We start from the raw sequence: 23,547 nt of genomic DNA on the forward strand, positions 1-23,547 counted from the left end.
TTTGGAAAAAGGCTGCAATGAAACAAAGAGTGAAAAATTTAAAGGGGTCTGAATACTTTCCGTACCCACTGTAAGTACACATTCCTGATTGCTTGTCATTAATATTGGCATGAATATATATTACATCTATTATGATTCTCAACATGTTCCCAAGGCAACAGGCTCGCCTCCTCTTCCGTACCTCGACTGCAGCGTTTTCCTTTTGCTCCAACCTTCAAACAAGTCTGCTAACTGTTCTGACGACAGGTAGATTGCTCAAAATTGAGGTTGGCTACGCCTCAGGAGGTTGAGTGGATCGTCCACTGGTAACCAGGGTTAGAGGTTTGATCCCTAGGTTCTCAGGGCCACGTGTCCTTAAACAAGACGCTGAACCAAGTTGATGCCAATGGGCTAGCCAGCACCTTAAGTTGTTATACATAAAACTGCAAGAGGAAGATAAAAGTACTCTTTGTTATAAATTTAAAGTAGGTTTCTTGGTTAAAAAAAGATGAAAAAATAATATAGAATAGAGTTCTTTTTTCCTCCTCTTCATTTGCCTCTTCTTGCTCAATAGCCCCATATGGCCCCAACCTCAGCCCCTCACCACTCTAACCTCAGGCCCCTTGCCTCCATTTTCAATTCTCGGTCCCTAGCCCCACTTTCAATCTTTGTTCCCCCCTGCCCTTAACCTCAGGGAAGTGGCTTTGGTGGAAAGCCACACAAAAGCCCAGTAGTATTTACACACTCTGCTTTCTCACAGAACGTTCACAGGCTGTTGCTTGTGCAATTGAGACAACAGGAATTTTCCCTTGTGTTTCCCCCCCCCCCCCCCCCCCCCCCCCCCCCCCCCCCCCCCCCCCCCCCCCCCCCCCCCACACCTTCCTACCATGTTCCTTTGCAACCGGAAAGAAAGCGATAGAGAGATCAGGTTCCTGTTTGTAGCAGATGTGTGGGCGAGGGTCATCTATAACAGAGTCTATAGGTCATTGTAGATCTGATTGTTGTTTTTATGATGTCCCTTTTACAGGTTTCACTATCTCCTCGACAGAGTCTTGTTTCATGAGTATTTCTTTTGAGTGAGTGTCATTATTTACAATCTGTTTTCCAGACATTTTACTGTACCTTGCCATTTATATATTTGCCACTCTGCCATGCAGATATGTGCTAGACTCTGTGAAAACTTAAGTAATAGTATCTGGGTGGATTAGGGAAATGGATCCTTTGATTCCTGGTAGAACTGCGTCTGAACAAAGAGCTGTCATCTTGTGCTCTTTAACAAGGAAGACGTGTTGACTGTTTAAATATCTTTGTCTTAATATTTGTCCACTTAAAGTCCCTGGATAGACAGAGAGTGATTATGATTACTGCAGGAAGCTTTTTTGACGTGTGTATCGTGTTGCCTCGTGAATCGGAGCGGAAAGACGATACCATCAAAGAGCGGGCTTAGCAATGGCATCTTAAGATGGCAGCAGGAAGTTTGTAAATCGCAGTGTCGGATTCGAAAGGGAGCACAGATAGTGTTCCACTATAAAACTGGAAATGGATTTGAACCCACTGTCGCAGCTGTCCCGTCTATATTTTGCTCTCTCTTTCTCTGCCTCTCTCTCACATCTATCATCAAGTGTTCTTTTTAATGGTGTAAACTTTCCCATCCGTTTTCAATAGCATCAACAACCCCAGGACCCTGAACGTGCTTGGCAGTCAAACCAAGCTTTTACTGCCAGTCTCTTTTAACCATCAACCATCAACCCCCTGCCATTTAAAAGTATACAGCAGGCCCGGTCCCTCTTTGTTAGGATAGTTGAGTAGTTATTGAGAAGCTGTCTGAACCACAGTCATGTGAGTCAAGAGTCAGGGAGGGTTGTGCAGGAGAGATCCCATCAGGGCCTGAGAGCCTTTGGAAGGAGCTCAAGTAAAACGTACACATGCACCCACGCACTCGCTAGCCAACTCGCATGCAAACTATGTGCTGTTTTGAAATTGTGTACTTGAATTCCTGTATGCAGGAGACTTGACACACTCCCCTCTCCCTTTTAAAGCAGTGTTTTCAATCGCAGGCCAGTGAGCTCTTCGCTCTTGCATGCAAGGTGACGTATGAGTGGACAGCAACTCTGCACGACTCGCATGACTTGTGTTTTCTGTGAGGCTTTCTCATTGACCCATTGCTGTAGGTGGGCCAGACTCCACCATATTGTTTTCTCCTAACAAACCACAATATATTGATGACTGTTGCTAACAGGAATGCCTACGTAGTTGCCAAGCATTGAGAAAAGTTTAGAAAAAGCCATGCACACACAAACGAAGTTGCCATTTGAAATAAGTGCATACAATAAAACATCTGCAACCGTGTTTATCTTACAACCACAATTTAGCTGCTCAAAGAAGGACGTGAAAAAGTTGAGTTTTGGTAAAGAGAAAGGCCTCCTGGAGGTTTTATGTGGGACCAAGGGGTAGATTTGGCCCAAACACCCAGTATGTGCTGCTTCAGCCTGGATAGTTGTCAGACTGTGATATGATTCTCTCCTCTCCTCTGAGGTTGCGTTGCTCCCACGGTTCTTATCACTCATCTCTTTCTCCTACTGACTGACAGCTACACTACCAAGAGCTGCATTTTTGAGATTGAGAAGACACCTGTAAATGTACTTATCCAGACACATTATACACATACTGTACATTATGAAACCACCATAAACATACACACCTGAAAGTATTTGCTAACTCTTTTATTCACAAGCTCTTTTTCTAATGTCTCCCTTTGTCTTTTCTCCCTTTTGTCTCCTCTTTATCCATCCATCCCCCCCCCCCCATTTTCTTTCTCAGAATGGGAACCTGGAGGCTGAGGAACTGGTCTACAGCCACTACGTGATCTGTAACGACACCCACGAGACGCTGCGCTTTGGCCAGGTGGACACTGATGAGAATGTGCTGCTGGCCAGCCTCCACAGCCACCAGTACAGCTGGAGATCCCACAAGTCCCCTCAGGTAGCGCGCACACACACACACACACACACACACACACACACACACACAGTACATAGAGTATTACTGTAGCACAAGTAGTACACGTAACTACATACAGTACACATATGGTACCTACATATACACATGTACTACATGCGCACACACACATCCCATAAATATATTTTAAAGAAAGGCTTACATGTACAACTCATACTCTTGACTTAAGCCTACAAATTTTGTACAGAGACTGACAGAGGTGTACACACACACACCGGACACACCGTCACCAGCGTGCAGCCACTATCTGTGTGCTTCTGTTAGCGCTTTCAGACAGTACCCTGACAGCGTTGTTAAAGAAGATTGATTATATTTAACCCTTTGTGGTTTTGAGGTTGAGCTGAGGGTGGGCTGGCAATCTGTGGCATATGTGTGTGTGTTTGGTGCGCACATGTTTCAGGACCCCCATGTGTTCCACGGCGAGTGTGAGAAAGTCAAGCTTGAGAAAAGACATGGCCATAATTGCTCGCAGTAAGTCAGAAAGTCAAGTTGTATTAATCATCAACCATGGTTAATCTGCGCTCTTACCTCACTCTTGCTCACACACACACACACACACACACACACACACACTTGAAGAGTGGCAATCTGGCATTTCAGCACAGCGAATACCGCATCTCATTTTAGCTGTGATTTGAAATGACCTCTGTATTTTCAGGGATGTTTTGGAAGAAAGATTGTCCGAATGGGCCAAATGTCATCATAGATAAAGAATGTGATTCCAAGATGGTTCTGTCATGTATTATTCCATCATGCGTTTGTGGTATATGAAATATGTGTTCTCTAGATGAACATGATTTGTGAAACTAGATAAATAAGAAATAGTGCAACTTTGCCAAAAATACTCAGCTAACTTATTAAACTTGATGATAAAATGCCTGCCAATGTGTCCGCCTCAGAAAATTGTAGCACTCACTAATTACATTTTGGGGTTATAATAATAGTGGCACTGATAAGAAAAAGGGTTGTATTTCTTTAATGGTCCTGCAAGATTGTTTTTGTAGCTCTTACAAATCAGTTTCTAGATGGGGTCTTGGTTGTGCTGTTTTGCTTAAGATCCATGATGCTTTGGAGTGTCTAAAACAACTCTGATCATCACAAGCCCTTCTTCCCCAGAAATCCATACTCTCCCATCTTTCCTTTTTCTATTTGTGAGCCTGCTCTCCACTTCCACTGCAAGACTTTGCCATAAACCCCTGGGCTCTTGCCTATTTGTTTCCAACCTCCTATCCTATGTCTTACCCTGCACTTACCACCTAATACTCTCAGGCTGCCCATTTGTTCTGTTATTGTATATTTATACAGATTTTCTACCAAAACAGTGGACTTAAACTTCAACTCTAAACCCCTCAAACCCCCTTTTTCCTTTGTTGATGTAACTCCACTCATCATTGAGATAGTAAGTCTCAATTTTCATAATATCTTGTTTCTCTGTAATGAAACTTTTAATAACCATGTTAAACAACAGTTTACAGTGCATCCGAACAGTGTAATGCTGTAACCCCCCACATGAAACACTTTAAAGCTTGGGACCCACAGTGCATTGAGCTCACTCATACTGTGTATATGCTAATGCAGGGCCTAGTAGTCTGTGTCTTTTCTCGCCACGCACTGTAGGGACACACCAGACACTGGCCAAAACCAATGTCAGGCCACACACCCTAAACCACAGTTTAGAGAACATGTACATGCTGTACAATATTCCATTGACGTCTGCTCAGACCAATTCTCTTTAGTCCTGATGCTTCACCTCCATCAGCTCGATGAGATCAGTAGACCTGGAAAGTCTCTGGCCTCCACTCTGATTTGGGGTCTCACTTGGACATTTGTGTTTTCTTTTAGCACTCTCCAATAACAGCACACAGCCTCCCAGCGCTGTCCCTGTCCCTTTCTCTATCCCCCTGTACACTTTTGTGTTCTGGTGTTTACATCCAAGCTGGCTGAGCTCATTAGCCCTTGTCTGGCCTGTCTTGCCACTGGCCCCCATCTGGCTATCCTGTTCTTTCTTGGACTCTCGCTAGAAAGCGACTTAGTCCTTTATATCTCTGTCACACCCCAGCAGGCGCTGTACTCTCATTTGGGATCACGGCCTTTGGATTATTCCTGAAACCTTTCTCCACATCTGGCCTGGTTTGGTCTGTTCTTTGGCCATTCTAGTCCCTTCTGATTACATTTCATACAGTTCTTTTGTGTACCTTTGACCTTTCCTACATTATCCAGGGTGACGTTGCACTGTTGGTAGCCTTGGTTTGACTCTGTCGACATGAGGTCATGGCTCCCCCTGCCTTAATTTTACCCTCCTAGCTTTTTTAACCACCTAACTACCAGTAGTACCATCACTCTGTTCATCTATCTCTACCTCCCAACCTTGTCCCTGAAACACACACACACACACACACAGTACACTGTATTACATATCCCCCACCCCTGTTGTTCATTGCCAATCTTGTCTCCACTGGGAGACCTTGGGCCTGTCGACAAGACAGACCAGCAGCCTGTCCTCATAGCTCTGGTATGATGTGTGTGTCTCAGCTCACTTGTCCCCCAGGCACAAACACTTCTCTCTCACACACAAACACACACACCAAAACTACTAATATGCTTTTTTTAAATAATCTGTCCCCTTTCTCTCTCTCTGGCTCCCCCATGAAACCACTGGACATGAAATCCTCTTGAAAAGAGGAAGATGGGGGGAGACACAGAGACGTCACGTAGTGAAGAAGAAGGAATGAAGGAAGAATGGACAGTGAAATATGAAAAATTCAAAAGTAGAGTAGCAAGGAGTTGTCAAGGGGATAATGTACAGGCCTGCTTGAGAAAACTGGAGGACATGGAAAGAAGGAAACAATGCTAAAGGATGAGCCATTCACTTAACACTCACGGATTGGCCGAGAGAACTCTACAGTGGCAACACAGCCCAAACTGTGTCTGCTCGCTATCTTGCTGTCTCCCCCACCTTCTCCATTTCTCTCTGTCTATGATGCACAAGCAACGTATAAAGGAAATATAGATGAGTCGATTTGTCAACTATGCTTTATTATCGTACATTAAATCTTTTAATTATTGGCAGTCCGTTGACATAGCCGTAAAAGAGTCGTGAGAGAGGGGAAAGAACTTCCTAAATGAACAGGCCTGCTGCTGTTTCAGCTTGAAGTGAAACGGGGAGACATATTTAAAGTCCTTAAATCTCCTGTGTGTGCCTTTGTGTGTCTGTTTGTGAAAAAAGAGTGGCTAATGTGTGTGATCCTGAGCGGTCTAACCAGTGTACACTTTCCAGGATGTTGACATACCTCTGAATATCTGTCACTTTTCTCAGAAGAACGCTCATGCAGAGTGTTTTTGCAGTAAAACGTGAACCTCAGCTCAGTTCACACATCCTCTCATTGCTCCTTTGTTTCTCTCTGTCTCCCTTCCACTCTCTCTTCCCCCTGGTTCTGCTGTCATTCATAACCATAAGATGCAGTAAAAGGGTTGATTGTGGCAGTCACGTCCTTAGAGCTCTCTGTGGTCTAACAATTGATCAAATTCATACCTAGACGTGCACACCAAGACCCATACTGACAAACACACACACACACACACAAACACACTGTGATCAAATGTTTCCTAAGGCCTGGAGTCTGTCAGACCTCTCAGTCTAATTTCTCTCTTTCAGGCTGAGCATGCCTTCACACCCCAGCATTTGCCAGCCAAGGTGAAGAGGTTTATAAACACTGACAATTACACAATTACCCCCAATTGTTAGATATGTTTATTATTTATTTTAATCTGTTATTTTCTTTCTTATATATATATATATATATATATATATATATATATATATATATATATATATATATATATATATACTGTATATATATGTGTGTGTGTGTGAATACATATTCCATATGGGAGAAGAGAACATACAGTAGATAGATTGATAGATACAGATAGATAGATTGATTCATCGATTATTAAATATCAGGATGATCATGCGTATAAGTACACACTTTCTATAATTAAGTACAGTTTATATCTATTTGACACAACAAAATCCATCACTGTCCCCACGCTGCTGTTTTTTAGGGCTCTGGCGTGTGGTGTGGTGTGAATGGTTGAAATATCTGACTGCTTGGTACAGGATGCAGCCTAGCTGATGGAAATCCCTGTGGTTAGTGTGGTTAGCAGGGAGAGGGGCGTAAAAAGCCCCCTAGATTTGGGAAGGACTTTTTAAGTGCCTACAAGGAATATTCACAATTTGAATAAATTGTAATTTACTCCAGGAGTAGGCTTCTACTGAAGAGCTCTCCCCCTCTCTTTCTGGATGTGTGTCTTTGTGTGTTGGTGTTGGTGTTGTTGTGTGCGTGGTATTGGTCCATGTGTATATGTGCGTCAGTGTTGTGTTAGTGTGCGTGTGTGTGGTTCCCGGGGGTAATGTGCTGGAGATAGCAGCCCAGGACTATTAGTTTGTGGTTAGATTGGCCGTGTTGTTGGAAGCAGGCATGACAGGGAGGTATTTTGTGTGTGTGTGTGTGTGTGTGTGTGTGTGTGTGTGTGTGTGTGTGTGTGTGCGCTGTTGCTGTTTACTTAACCTACAGCAGGTTTACATTTTTAAAGCTAATTATTCATGAAAAAAAATCTAAATTGGTATATTTATACCCTTAATGCATCTGTCATTGAAAAAGGATTTCATATTTCACTGTCCTGATGCATTATTTAGAAACACTGCCCTCAAGTGAAGTGGTGTAGTTGTGCTGTTCTTCCACTATCTTGGCTTTGACTGCAGTAGATTGGGTTGACCCTTTGAGAGATATTAGCTCAAATCAGGTTAACCCTCACATTGACTGATCGGAGACAGGGAGAGGTCCAGAAGGAAAGCTGACCTTTTTACACTGACGTACACTTGTCGGCATTATTATGGTAATGAAAAGAAAAGTTTAAGATGAACACTGTATCATCAGGCAAAGGTTAAACATTGGCTGCTCACTGAGTTACATTTTGTTGATGGGTTGTGTGTTGGCTCACATTCACATGCAGTAAAGTAATTTATCCTGTACTGTCACACTCTTGATCTCGATCCAGGCATGTCTTCTGAAACAACCCCCAAATTCACCATTGTGATTCCTCTTGTCAGAAAATGGCAAATATATTAAATTTGAAGATGCATTATGTTCTTTTTTTATTTTTTCATTTTGTGTCTTTGGCAACAAGGTAGAAATTGTGTGAGTCAGTTGTTCAGAAGCAAAGTCAGTCCTTACAGGATGAAGATTAATCATCATCATGCGTTCCTGGGTAGTATACCCTCAGACAAACAGAACAGTCATCGATGGGCGAGGTTAAAGCTTATTCAGCTATGCACGATTCACATTCTTGGTCCAGGTTGCATAGTAAATATCCATGGTGACTAAGGGGGACTCTCCCTTCTTAGGTTACATTCACTTAAACTCATAGAGTAAAGTCTTTAGACGGGCTTCAGGCAGTTCTGAAAAACTCAAGTCTTTCCAATTGATTTGAATTGGAGTAGAGCTTTATTGCTGCAGTGACGGGGTTTGCAGGGTTTAAAAAAACGCAGTGGCCTGCAAATCATACAGTTAACAGGAAACATCACTGCCTCCACGTGCGGTCAGAAATGTCGACAATTATAAACGATGTGACAGAAAAAACTCATTTTGAAATATAACGTCTACTTGTGCTACATGGGGGCGTTAATAACACATTACTTAACACAAATGGGCCATTTAAGTGACACTCCCACCGCCGTGTCACTTAAACGGACCATTCAAAACAACCTAAGACAATCGCCGGATCGCACCCTTAGTCGGCACAGCTCAAATTATACCATAGAAAGAAAGTTAGTTAGTGGAGCCCAATATCAAACTAAAAGTTAGATTGGCATGTCTAGCTAATGGATGTAAAAAGACTCCAGAAATGCTCATCTGTCTCCTCTTTCAATGGGACAGAGAATCAGCCATACAGAATTGGATCCACACATCATAACACCAGGAGGTCACAGGTATTTTCCTGTTTCCAGGATGTTTAAAGTTGCTTCCCAGTGCACATGCGTCACTCTTTAGCTTTGAGGTTCTTTTGTGCCTAACACCTCTTTTCATCCCAACTAGTCTATCTTCAACTGGACCTCCCATGCACAAGGCTGATACTTCTCAAATCTATATTAGATTGGCACTTTGCCCTTTGTTAGTATTTATTCTTATTATATGTCACTGGAGGGCTGGAACCCAGCCCTGCTTGTTGGTAGCAGGCTTGATTAGTGATTATTACGATATGTCTTGAGAAGGTTTGACCTTCATGTTTATTTTATCTTACAAAGAAAAAGAAAAAGTTTCAACATAATGTTGCCAGTAATATTTAAATCAAAATATTCTGGGGACTCATTCTCGTCTTTCTGCAACCAACCATTTGGTTCTAATCCAACCATTTTAAAACTATGTCCTACGTTCCTCAGCTTTCTACTACAGCCAAGCTTTTTACGAGAAATACCGGGTGGACAGTGATTCTCCACCTTCACCATCCAATTTTCTTTTTATCTCTGTACAGTTTATTGCTGCTCATCCCTCCTAACTCATCCCACTATTTAGAAGACTTTCTCACTCTTACTGACATGATGTGAGATTTGTTTTGATTCCATGTTGTATATCTGATGTGGCATTGGTCTTTCATGAGTCTGTGTGTGTGTGTGTGTGTGTGTGTGTGTGTGTGTGTGTGTGTGTGTGTGTGTGTGTGTGTGTGTGTATTTGAGTAATTCCACTCTGTGTGTAGTTTGTCCCAGAGGAAGCTCTCACTCTGACATGAGGAGATTAATTTAATTATCATGTTGATGAGAGCTGAGCAGCTAGAATCTCATATTTGTTTTTCTATGTAAATCTTTTTAAACATGCCAATGTGTTAGCAGTTTGAAAAATATGTTTTCATCCTCTCCATCAAATCCTTGGCCTCGAAACTACAACAAAGAGTCCTAAACCACGGGTTGCAACCCTGTTTGGCCAGCAGAACTGTTTCTACTTGGTCTCTACATGACAAAAGTGTTGGTATGTTTTAATGACCCTGGGCCGCAATGTGACAGCAGATTTATTCAATTGAGATCCCAGTCTTAACACGTTCACCCACCCGTGTTGTACTACAGTGTGATGTCAGTCACAGAATGAGGTTTCTCACTGTGGCCATGTCTTTTGTTGTGACAAGCTCTTCATCTCTTTGTGTATAGTTAAAGTAAATTTGGAATAATTGCAAGAATTGTCAATTTTAAGTGTAGTGTACACTTTTTTTTGGTTTCAGTGTATAAGCAAAGGTTGAAATGTCCCATAAAATGCTGCACAAGTTACATTTTATTTGGTAAAAAAGTTAAAAGTGTTCAAATCTGAAACCGTGTTGACACTCCTAAATGCTCTTAGCAATTAATGTAGACTTTTCATGCATTCAAAATTCTGCAGCTTCTCATAACCTGAACTTTTAACACCTCATTAGTCTTCTGGTTCTTTCCACTGTGTTTAACAGACCAGAATGTCTTGGATATAGCACATTGAAAAGGCGACACCAGGACAAATAGTGTCATTTTCACAAGCTGTTTGGTTGGCAAGAGCAGTTATGGGACAGACAGAAATGGAATAAGTGTAGCTAATATTGATTTTCTTTTGTGTTTACATGTAATGCCTTAAATAAATGGAAGAGCCTCACCCACAGTGGGAGGTTCTGGGAAGGGATCAATGAGTAAATGAGACCGCCACCTGACCAGGTGCTTGCCCTTCCTCTCCGCTCCATCTCATTTAAGCTGTAGAGACACCGCGTTTTTATTATTATATTGTTCATTGTGCTGACTAACATTACAGGTTTTAATTAGCCTTTTTTACACAACCAAAACCTCTGACTTTTATGCTCACATGGTACAGATCAATTGGTGCTCACACTGAATGTAGGCATGGAATCCACTGCCCGTTCTGTCCACTAAACATTCTGATACAGTTTAATCAAATAAGACGGCTGCATACTCAACAATGTTGAGAAAATGAGAGAGTCATATTCATTTCGGCAATGCTGTTTCATTGGAACTACAGATCCCCTACCCAATCTTGCATAGTAGGGTTTTAGCTGATAGATGGTCGCAAAACGAATGCAGAAGTGTTGTTCACCCTGTTACGAGTTGATGAACCACTGAAACAATTTTGGAAACATTATTTTAAGGTTGCTTTAAACTGCAACACAACTGACCCAAATTTCTGATCTGCCAAAATCCAACGGATAATCCGAGAGCCCAGTTGTTGATCATGCAGGCATTTAATCAGATTTTGTGACCGCCCTCAAAATGTAGTGTACATCTGGCAGAATTTGAAGTATGTCCCTATTCTAAAATTAGTTGTGGGTGAATTTTTTTTTTCCACTTCTTTTTAAACATTCATATTGTACATATTTGTGTTTTTTGGTTATGTCCTTTGAAAATGTTTGTTATTGTATGCACCACCCACCAAGGCAAATTCTGTGTAAATGCTACTTACTTGGCAATACATCCTATTCTGATTCTATTTCTGATTCTGGGCTAAAATGGGGCTGAATCTATACACTGGCTGCCTGGCTGTACCAGCTCGCTGTTTGATTCTCTCCTGAATCTAAAGACGGGGTGGTGCAGGTGAAGAATCAGTGAGCGTTGTGTTCCCATTGGTGTTGCCCTGGGTTCAGCACCACGGACAGCAACCTTTAGTGTTGTATGACCAATCCCACAGGGACAGCAATGGGCTGCATGGTGGTTTTGGCGTAGCGGCCACAGTGGGAACTACAGGTCACATGACACCCTTGGACCCAGAAAGGCGTCTCGCCATGTATTGTACGTCCACCATGAAGCCTTTCATAGGACATTTATCACACATTAAAAAATTCCATTTGAAGTGTAGTATCAACATTTTTAATATTATGTCCAACATATGTCTGAAAACACCAAGAGAATCAAGATGTTAGTTTTGTGCCACTTATGTGTGTTGGCTGTCAACCAGGCAGAGCCAGTGAAAGACACTAATGAACATGCGTTACCGGCACCCAAGTTGGAAGCAAGAGGTTTTTTTTGTGTATGACTGTTTTGATGATATTTTTTCTACATTTTCCCGGGCCTCAGTTTCATTACACAATCCACCACTGTGTGGTTAGGGGTAGCTGTATAGGGTTAAACCCTGCTGCATTTGTTCTTTAGTGGGAGAGCTTGTGGTCTCATTGTTGTGAACCGTTCCTCTCTGTAGTGAAGTGTTACATTGCACTATGCATTGCATTGTCAAACCAATGGAGACGACATTTGCATTCATGTTGTCTGAGTTACTGCAGTCAGCCTACAATTGCTGGTAGTTTAAAGAAACTCTAGTTGTGGTCAGAGTATGGTGACTGAGGACTCCTCTTGCCAAGTTAGCCTGTGATCAAGAACGTACCACCTTTTGTTCACTTGTATTTGTGTTTGTCTGAACAAATGTGTTCGTATGTATTAGCCCTCCACCGGGCTAATGTTTTCCTTCACAGTGTAATCAGGGATAGGCCAAAATGTCATGAACAGCTATAAGAAGGGACGATTAATCTGTAGTTTATTTTCTCAATCAAATAGTTGTTTTGTCTACAAACTGTCACCAAATGGTGAAAAATATCAATCAGTTTTTTCCATAGCACAAGATGATGTCCTCACATGTTTTGTGGCTTCTCCAAAACTTAGACGTTCAGTTTACTGTCACAGGGGAGTGAAGAAATTACAAGCTGTTCACATAAAATAAGCTGTAATCAGATAATGTGACAAAAAAACTGTACAAATATAAACTACAAGAAAACTGTAAAAAAAAAAAAATTGTTGTTAAGAGAAGGTCATTATAATTCAAGATGGTTCTCAATCTTTGAAACTGTTAAAGTGAGGACTAATGTAAAATAAAATAAAATATTTTCCGTTTTGGGCCTTAAATTACGGAAATAACCTAATGGTTAGTTGAAAATGTGTACGTCTCGGTTGAGTTTCAAAAATGCTTTAAAGGTCATCAGATATTACGGAAACATGCTAAGTTGAAATACTATCTTTTCTGGCAACAATTCTAATTTCTGTTTGTGTTTTGGCCTGTGTGTTGTTATCAACTGCCAAGTTGACAGCCAGGCCGGGTTGCCAGATAAAACTAACAGTTGCATGACCAGAGACGTAACAAACCCCGTTAAATATTGGAGGTGTATTTGAAAGATGGAGACAGCGTAGAGCCCAAAAGCTAATTTCCTCCTGAACAGGTAAGCATTAGCTTCAGGCTAGCAGGCTTTGCCCTGCCCACCAAGAGCCTGGGTCTGTCGGAGGTTTCTGGCTAAAAGGAAAGTTTTCTTGTCCACTGTTGCCCCAAATACTTGCTCTTAGGGGAATTGTTGGGTCTTTGTAAATCCTAGAGTGTGGTCTAGACACACACCATCTGTAAAGTGTCTTGAGATGAGTAAACTCTTGTCACGATTTGATACTATAAATAAAATTGAATTCAGCTGAAATTTATATGGAAGGAGAATATAAACAAACCATATGGTCCAGGGGTCATCTTCATCTGCCTCCTCTTCACTTATTTCTGCAACTCCTTCTGTGGTCTTCTCCTGCTCTGACCCACCTGGTCTCTCCAGTTTACTGCCTTCTCCTTCACCATGTCCCTCCTTCTCTTCCTCCTGTGCACTACTCAGAATTTTCTTGGCAGCCAATACCCCTTTTATACACTCTTTAGCTAATACGTAGCCTAACAAACATAACATCAGAATAGATTTATTAAATGAACACAACAGATATGTTTAGACTAGCCTTCTTAATCCCATTGTATTTGTTGTTTTCCCAGTTTGACAGTAAAGGACGTCACCTGGTTTAATTTGTGGCTTTATTGCCGTGATATGTGAGAGGAAGTGGAATTTACAGTGCTCCATAACTAATCACATACAAATGATCAGTCTCAGCAAGCACTGTCTAATATGTTGTAATGTAATGCCACCGAAACGGCAACCCTCTGTAAACGTTAAAAATTCAAAGTATTTTGTAATATTTTTTATTATACTGTTCTTGTCTTTACTAAAATCACTACTAATCAAAGGGCAGAATGCTCTACCAAATCACGGGGGTGCGATTTGACTATGCGCTGTTGTTGATGCTGACTCTCCTTTAGCATACATTACATTCATTACAAATTTGACTTTAAATTAAACGTGTGTTTAAACTTCACCTGGGGAAACTTACTTCACTCTCAGAGGCTTGGGGGCAGCTTAGTCACTCCTGTCTATGTCAGGTTGCAGGGCCACCACGCCTCAGCAGACTCGTGTATTTAAAGTGGGTTTTTAGTCCGGTGGAAAAGGATGGCAAGGTAGTGGTTCCTATCGTAATTCTAAGCCGAACAAGTGCGTGTCTGTTAGTTTGGTACAGAGTGCCGTGTGAGCACAGGCTTTTATGACTGTCATCATAGCCAGCATCTAACGTTAGCTACTCCGCTGTGTTGTGGAGTTACCCCTTTTCAATGTGAGACAAGCATCTTGCAACATTGTTGGATGCTGCGGTCTGATCCTGGCAACCAATGAGAACTTCAAGTGTGGGGAGGAGGTGGCGGAGGAGACAACTCTCTCCAGTATTATGAATTTGTATTGCAGTAACGATTTTAAACACTAGCTGTCAGTATTATATCTACACCTACATTTAAAATCTAAAATAAGTAAGGGTTATGAAGTAATTTGATTAAAAGATTAGAAAGGATCTAGAAAGGATGGCTGTTTGTTTGGACATTACTCTGAACATGCCATGGGTAAATCTATGTATGCCTCTGTCTCTACTGTATATGAGTGCACTATACAGTATCTACTAAATGTGCAGCATATTACAACAGTCTCTCTCTGTTGTATTTCTACAGGAGCCCAGGGCAAGCCTTTGTTTTTGTTGTTTGTAGACTGAGACAAGGTCTCTGTGCTTCCAAGGGTCCATGACCACTGACTCCTTCATCCCCCCATTGTGCGGTTTACAAACCTCTCTCCTCTCAGACAGTGCTCTTTTTGTCAGCTCCTGTCCTCTCCTTTGGTGCAAACACTTGCCGCGTCTGCATCTCCTGGAACCCTTGAGGCCCTGCGTGTCTGAGATGCCTTGGTAGAAACCAGAGAGAACTATAGAACAATGTTAGTCAAGCATAAACCTCTTAATGTCTCCTCTGTCAACCACGGACCCACACAATGCCTTCTCTCTGTACCTTCTTCCAGCTCTCAAACCACTTTTTAGACTTGCCAATCTGAGCTTTGATGTTGCACTGCCTTGCTTCTTTTGTCAGAGAGAGGGAGCCAAGGAGCAGAGCATTGCTTATGTTACCTGGGTTAGCCCGCACTGCCCTGGCAGGGATGCTGTTGTGTCTCTCTGTTCTCTCTTTAACTTATTTATGCTCTTTTTCTACTCTTACTCACTGCAGTTCAACTTTGTTTACCTCTCTCTCCTTTTCTTTCCCATACTCATTCTTTCTAGAAGACAAAGTAATCCATGTTATTTTGTTTTGTTGTCTGGGTACAAACTTGTTTCTCATTTGTTAGGTGTCTAGCTAGCTCCCGGGTCGCAAATTCATTTCACCAGACAAAACAGGCCTCTGTTCCGCAAACCTCTTTTCTCATGTAGGCCCATGACATTCAATAAGGCACAGTATAGACTTTGTTAGACTATTTTAAGTCTTTGGTATATGGAATCAGTTTCAAAAAGAAAACAAAGTGTTTTAAGCTGCAGACAGTTTATTGGTAATCAAGCATCTAACTGGTGTAGTTTATACTTCTTTTCCATGTCTTTGTCTCAAATCTCCTCGTACCCATGATGGAATTTGGTTGGTTGTTTGACTCACTGAATGAGATGGATTGAGGGAATGGTTGTAATGGGTAGACGACCAATGACCACCGCGGCTTTGTCTGCCCATCTTTGCAGCATACAGGATCGTTGATTCTATCTCTACTGCGGACAGACACTTTTGTTTTATGTGGACCCAAGTACATTCCTGCTAGAGGACAATAGATGAATAGTGGTTTGTGTGTGTGTGTGTGTGTGTGTGTGTGAGTGTGAGAGTGAGAGAAAGGGTGGTTTTATGTTTATTCAACTGTATGTGTTTCTCTGTTCATCTATGATTGACACCCACATGATCAAAGCAGACACTGTTTTCCATCCAAATGATGTAATGACTCTGCATTTACCAGGAAATTAATAGTCATTGCTTTGGTTATGACTGACTGATATCTTACCGTCTTTTACAGGAAACTTTGTTGCTAATGATTTTCTCTCGGGACAGGATTAAGCAATGTACCAAGCTGTAGACATGACATCGTACCCATGGTGGGATTTGGTTGGTTGTTTGACTCACTGAGTATAATTTACAGTTTAGGCGGTTGGTGATCCTTACAGCTTAACTACATTTCTGAATGTGTCAATCCTATGCTTGGGTTCAGTATATAGTTTCCATAGCAACTGGGAGGTCTGGGTGATGGGGCTTTAAAAAGTTTATGTGGTACTGATCTTGTGATAGGACCATACATGGTCCCAACATGATCTGTGTGGATTTTAACATCATCATTCTGCCCCCCCCTTGACATTTGGTTTAGGAGACAGGTGTTCCTTGTTACGTTTAGGTTAGTCACAATTTCAGCAGACTGCTTGATTTGAAAACACATGTCAAAGCCTTTTTATGTGCTCAGCAATACCTGTAGGGTCTACGTTATTCAAGCAGATTGGATTGTGGCTAAGCCAGTAAACCCAGTGGTAATATGGTAATATACAAACCATATCAAACTTCAGCTTTCATCAGTGTCGTGTTTGACGACTGCAAGGCAAATAATCCCTGTGAGGATGTGGCTCTGCAGTCTGACCGCTGACATTAGACCAAAGAGGAATGGAGTGGTTTCAGGTCATGCAGGAATAGACAATCCCAGTGGCGAATCACTCAGGTGATTCACCTCCGTGGAACAGAAACAAATCATCTGTAGCTTAGTGTATTTAGAAAAACATGTCACTGTAAACCGTCACGATGATGAAAGGCTGGGATGTGCTGTCAAACCGAAAGCCATATTAGTAACTTGTAGTCTGTTCATTTCTAAAGAATTGGAAATTAATAATTGTAAGTTGATTATATTAAAGTGGAATATGTTAGACAAAGGCCTCCTTTTGAAATATCAATATCATTGGTCAAGTTAAATCCCCAAAAATTGGATGAATGCTTCTATTTAGCTAATGTCAGAGCTTGTGGCCAGAGTTGGGATTGAATGTAGTGTGACATGACCCTGATCAACTCTTGCTCACTATCAGCAAAACGGATAACAGACAATATTACAGTACAATGCAGTCACAGAATAAAAATGCTTTGTGTGGTTACATCCAATGGCTCCGTTTAATAATCCCCATGCAGATCGCTCCGGTACAAAAGATTAAGCCCAGTAATGTGCTGGAAGATAAGTGTTCACCATCAGCCAGCCGTAATCACAATCTGTCCCCGGGGATTTAAGGGAAATGAGGAGAGGTTGAGATATCACATTTCATTCGCACTCAGTACATAACTTGGGTATATCATCATATGACAGATGGGTTCTTAGTTGGTTTTGGACAACAAATCTTCTACTCAGTGCCAGTGTCTGAGGGTGAGTTTAGCACTTGTTGTTTTTTTAAAGATTTATTTGGAGGAAAAACTTACTTAGCATCTGAGATTAAATACTGAAGGCTGGTTTTGCTTAAAAAGTACTTTTTTAGAGATGCTAGAAGATTAAGAGAATCACATTTTACAAAGTCAATATAGATATAATAGATTATTACAATTCATATTTCCACAAAGTGGAGTCTGAGTTTCTGTTGGCTTTTTTAAATCAGGAATAATTAGTTTCCCTTGTTTTGGTGCAGTTTTGTTTGTCACCTTTACATACTGGGGGGGGGGGTTATTTCATCATTTTGGTTCTTAAGGTTAGAGATCTTCGAATTAGAAACTAACCTAGTTCTGATTTCCATCACACAGTGTCCCCTCTCCACTGTCATCTTGTCCCCTACAGTATACTCAGTATTAACATTCTATACAAAAAATACAATCAGTAGCTTCTACATCAAGAATAGGTTTACACACTATCAGTTGTAAATCAATACTGACATGCTCATATGTACATTGAATGGGTTATTGGTTGCTGAAATTGTTCCTGCCACACGTACTGGCTTCAAACCCTCTCCTAAAGCACGCAAAAACTCAGTGTACATATGGGCAATTGAATACTGTTTTGAGATACTTGAAAACTGTGAGCCTACCCTTTAATTCAGTTAGATTCAGATCTTCCTACAAAGCCGTTTCTATTGATGAAGTAATCCATGTGCATAAAAGCACAACATGTGGCCGACTGGGTTTTCTCAGCGTCCCAACACTTGGATAAGTCACAAAGAGGCAAAACAGCTTCTTATTTTTCATTCTTGTTGTCCTACGTGTCCAGTTCATCTGTGTTACTGCTGTGTTTTTTTTCTTTCACTGCTTGAGTCAGACCAGTGATGAATTAAAACACGAGCTGCCGTCACTGTTTGAAGTTTGAGGAGAGACGTTATTATGACTTCTCCCTTAAAGGTCAAGTTGAGCCACAGCAGAAGGGGGGGGGGGGAGGCAGAGGGATTAAAGGAGAGAGAAGTGTTGAAATAACAAATTGTTCCTCGCAGATGGTGCTGAGGAAAAGCAAAAATGGGTGCACCACCACAACATTTTGACCATTATTAACACCAATGCAGGACCAATCATCATATCCAATCTCTAAGGGAGGGGCTCATGCTAAGAAGTTAAAGATTTTGAAGTTTAATGTAAATTAAAAGGTTTACATCTCCCCCAGTACCAGGTCAATTAAAGGGTAACTTTTCAACTTAGACCCTATTTTCCTCCTATACTTTTGTGTCTAAGCGAGAACAACAATCTACGACATTTGTCTGGTATTAAGCAAGTCCGCTGCTGTTGGCGGTCAGTGAGACAAGCTACAGTAAGTTTTGGGTCAATTGTGCACCTTCAATTCACTTTCACAAAAGTGCTTGCTTTGCCATTGACAGGCTCTGATTATTATTCTAAGTGTCTGATAATATTATGGAAAGGATTCTCTAAGGATGTCAACCTTTCTGTTGAAGAGTAAGATCCTTATTTTTTAAACATGAGAACATCCGCAAAAGCCACCAGACTCCATGTAAGTAATCAGAAATTGTATCATTGTAAAATACACTTCATTCAAAGTCAACAGACGCAAAATTATACTAAAGCCATTTTGGTTCCTCTGTCCATTTTTTCTAACAATCAAAACTCTGGTTTTGGTTGAAATTAACACATAGTTTACCAGTGTCAAAATATGTTGGCTCAATACATGCTAAAAATACGTTTTTTAGTTTTTTTAAATGGACCTTGTTTCTGGTGTAAACAAAAAGATTTTAGTCTTTTACATTTTTTTTTGTCTCTGTAGGGATCCTTTTCATAATGTTTAAGGAACCTACAATATAATAACCTGAGTCAGTGGCATAAACTGCACTTTTAGTGGACGATACTGACAATGCACATTCGCCCTAGTTGCCGGTTTCCGGCTGCTGGTCACAGCGTTTTCCATTCATTTACTGGACCAAAGATTGTTGTTTTCATCAGTCAGTTACATACAAAAACATAGGAAAAACGAAGGTAACCTTTAAATAAAGAGCAGAAAATCCCACATTAGTTATTTTTTAACGTTTTCTTTGGACCAAGGTTCATGTTTCTATATTTGATGCGGTAGGTTTTGGTTTCACACTGCAGTAATACAAGCGCACTAAAGATCTTTACATGACAAAACTACGTCCCAACGTCATCACCTACGTGAGCTGCGTCTCCAGATACTTAGAATAGATTGGTTTGTATACGGGCTTCCCCATCCTATCTCTATGTGTCTGAGTTTTTTCAACTGACTGATGCTCTCCCCTACTGCCTCTTTTTGTTTTTTTTATGTTGAGAAGCAAGACACAGAAGTTTCTTTGTGCAGCATTTATTTAGAGCCAAACGGAAACCTACACTGTACATCTACTACCGTTTAACAAGTAAACTACTGATGTATTCTCAGCTCTGATAGCCGACATCTGTCTGCTCTGAGCACATTCACCATCACTCTCTCATGTAGCCTACACATTATGCTCTGAGCTATTCCTTAAATGAGCTTCCCCGGTCTTATAACATGAGAATAACCTGCCAGGGCTTCCTGTATTTGGTCTGAAAGTTCAATACATCCGAAAAATGCTTTCACACTATAAACAAACCGGACCATGGATCAGTTTGAACTGGACCGAGACTCTTTTGGTCGGACCAAACAAGGGAGGTGTGAAAGCCCCCTCAGTGTGCTGGTTTGGGGAATTATCTAGTTGTTTTCTACTCCTAGGTTTTACCTTAACCTCTGCCAGCCGGCAGTTTACACCTCTCTACCGCTTTCCCTGTGAGCAAGTCTACTGAGCAGGACATCTGCGAAATTATGTCATTTCCACTCAGCCAACATGGAGAAGGGATGATCTTAAAGAAAGTCAACTCAGGCTTTGATTGAGAATGTTATTGTAAAGAAATCTGCCTTCAAACAGTGAGGAAAGACTTCAGTGGAGAGAAACATAGAAGGTCTTGACCAGGGTCCCCCATGCTCTTTGACCTCAGTAGTAATTTGTTTTCCTTTAGTCAGATTGGCTAAATGTTCGGCACATTGAGGTGACAAGCCAAAGTGTAAATCTTCAAATAGAAGGCTTTTCAGTGTTTCACTGGAGTCGCAACTCCTCTGGGAGAGTATTGAACCCCCGTACCCCCCTGTTTTTCTAGACACTCTCACTTTCATACATTCTTTGTCTTTCTCACGTTCTTTCTCCTCTTTCTGACTGTTGCAAGTTTTAAGCTGTATTGGCAGCTGGACTGACACAGAGAGTTCAGTTAGGTGGAAGGTCAGCTGCGCTGCCTCAGGAGGGGAGAAGGCTTTAGATCTCCCTACGTATTTATGATTCTGCTCCTGTATTGTGACCAAAATCTCATGACAACACTCAAGTTGTTTGACAAATGAGTTTCTTTGTCATGTAGCACTCTGTGGTGGAGAGCTAGCCTGTGTATGACCTGACCCAAGCACAGATGTGCTGTATGCGTGGATGGACGTTTGACCGGCCCACTTTCCTTTTGTACTGCATGTGTGTTAGTCCATATCGACAACGGTTCGTTTACGGGATAGTTCAGTGCCGCCGGAAGTTCCGCTGATGTGTTGACTTTAAACTCCTGTCACATCGAGCAATGTTAACCGGAAACATCTGACCAAGACACAAGCTGAGAACGGATTGTGCCATAAGACAGGCCTGCTTTGTACTTTCGGGGAATGATTGTAAAGATTTACAAAGAATTTGTTTACGCCATTTACTCTCTAACTGAGACGTTCTGGGACCAATTGGCAGGGATTTGCCATGGACAAAATACACACACTGACACACTGGTAAGAGCTAATTACATTTAACCATGTATTCAGCTACTTTATAAAGCTCACGTTACTGTATGGTGTGAACAGTTATCTTTATGTAATATTGTGTGTATTTTCTTTTGGAGGACACAAATGTTCCACCAAAACAAGTTCTTTCCTAAGACCATTTTGAAGAGCCACACTCGCGCTTAAGTTAGTGTAACTGCAGACAGTCTGCAGATACAGATGTAGTTACTGTATCTTCTTTACATATTTCTAGCCCTGCTGCGATGTTTTGGCCCACAATACAAGAAAAATATGTTGAAAACGGTTGGAAAATTGTCACCGTTGTAAAGTTGTTTGGATGTCAAACGATGGGACAGCATCTGTTTATAGCTGTCCTCCTGAGTCTGGTTTACAGTTTACAGCCAGCCACACACATGGATGTGCGCCACATTGAAGTGATGGATATTAAGCTGGAAAGGTTGAGAGACAAACTATCTGCCTCTTATTTAGACGTGTGGAGAACAGAGCCTTTCACATTCAACCGCACAAGTGTACACACACACACACACACACACACACACACACCCATAATGAGCTTCCACATCAGCTGTTTTCCACCAGCCAGTTTATTGTGTGCGACCTTCCATTTCTACTTCCAACAGCAGCAGGTCTGTTCAGCACCAGTAAACAGGAACTTTTGTCTCCCTTCTTTGCCCTACCAAAATCTTCTAAACAAAGACTCTTGTTGTTTACTTGCCTTTTGCTTGGGGATAAATAAAGGGCAAGAACACTAACCTCTGATGTCTTCTGTCTCTGTTTCTATGTGCGTATCCTGCTCTGTCCCATCCTGCAGCTGCTGCACATCTGCATCGAGGGATGGGGGAACTGGCGCTGGTCAGAGGCCTTCAGCGTGGACAATGTGGGAACTCTGCTGAGAACCATTCAGTACAAAGGACGCACCGCTTCACTCATCATCAAGGTGGTGCAGCTCAACGGTGTCCAGAAACAGGTACAGTCAGTTTTCACAGACTTACTGTCTGTTTTGTTTGTTTAAGGTTTGTTTTTGTCATGTCATAAAACCTCTTTGAGAAAATATACAATATAAGAAAAATTGCGGACACATTATTGAAATTTCCATCGGCCAAATATTACCATTCACCATCACGTGTCATGTTTTGTCTTTCCTGGTTAGAATTTCCTGACAGAAAAAAATTGGCATCAAGGTTAACCCAAATAAATTTAGAACTTTGTAGTTACGTTTGCGTTCAAAAATAATAGCAGTCCAACATCACTAACCTCATTATTTATATTTTTTGGTAGAAGTGATATTTCTACATGGCAAATAATTTATTAGTAAGTGTTGTAGAGTCATACAAAACCAACCATTTAAGGATAGAAGGAAGCAAATGTTGTGCATGCTGGTAATGGAGTATTTCACACTTAAATACAAAATGGATCATTTACAGACATTGCTCTGAGGAACAGCAGACTTTGATTAAAAAGTTGATTGGAGAGTGGAAAACATATAAAGAAATGGAGAAAAATATAGGCTGGTCAGCCAAAATGATTTCAAATGCCTTGAAATGGCATCCAAAGCCTGAACGATGTGGGAAAAAACGGTCAACCACCATTCAAATGAATCAAAGAATAGCTAAATTGGCAAAGGCTCAACCAATGATCAGCTCCAGGAAAATCAAAGATTTAAAGTTACCTGTGAGTACTGTTATGATCAGAAAAAGATTATGTGAAGTAAAGCTTTCATCTAGGAGCCCTCGCAAAGTACCATTGCTGAAAAAAAGACATGTACTTAGTATTTGCCAAAGGACACATTGACTGGCCAAACGAGAAATGGTGCAACAGTCAATGGACTGATGAGAGCAAAATTGGGTCTAGGGGCTGCAGACAGTTTGTCCAATGACCCACATGCAGTGAATTCAAGTTAAAGTACAATGTGAAGACAGTAAAGCATGGTGGTCGAAAATCACATTATGGGATGTTTTTCATACTGTGGTGTTGGGCCTATTCATCACATACCAGGAATCATGGATCAGTTTCAAAACATCAGAATACTTGAAGAGGTCGTGTTGCCTTATGCTGAAGAGGAAATGCCTTTGAAATGGGTCTTTCAACAAGACAATGACCCAAAACACA

The 23,547-nt window shown here is 41.3% G+C and overlaps 1 protein-coding gene and 1 long non-coding RNA gene across 3 annotated transcripts in view; one reads left to right on the forward strand and one right to left on the reverse strand.

Annotated features, from left to right (window-relative positions):
* LOC117946112 overlaps positions 1 to 11,558 on the reverse strand; it is a 23,589-nt gene extending 12,031 nt beyond the window's left edge. Inside the window, exon 1 of the long non-coding RNA XR_004656970.1 lies at positions 11,454 to 11,558. This is a non-coding gene — a long non-coding RNA (uncharacterized LOC117946112). The remainder of the gene's footprint in view (positions 1 to 11,453) is intronic.
* Positions 1 to 23,547, forward strand: part of LOC117946102 (vacuolar protein sorting-associated protein 13B-like) — a 335,261-nt gene that overhangs the window by 278,095 nt on the left and 33,619 nt on the right. For both annotated transcript variants that reach the window (XM_034873955.1, XM_034873954.1), the window contains exons 46-47: positions 2,800 to 2,961; positions 22,250 to 22,405. In XM_034873955.1, the coding sequence (XP_034729846.1) occupies positions 2,800 to 2,961; positions 22,250 to 22,405 (318 nt within the window). The remainder of the gene's footprint in view (positions 1 to 2,799; positions 2,962 to 22,249; positions 22,406 to 23,547) is intronic.

The sequence above is a fragment of the Etheostoma cragini genome, chromosome 6 (genome assembly GCF_013103735.1).
Source record: "Etheostoma cragini isolate CJK2018 chromosome 6, CSU_Ecrag_1.0, whole genome shotgun sequence".
Lineage (NCBI taxonomy): Eukaryota > Metazoa > Chordata > Actinopteri > Perciformes > Percidae > Etheostoma > Etheostoma cragini.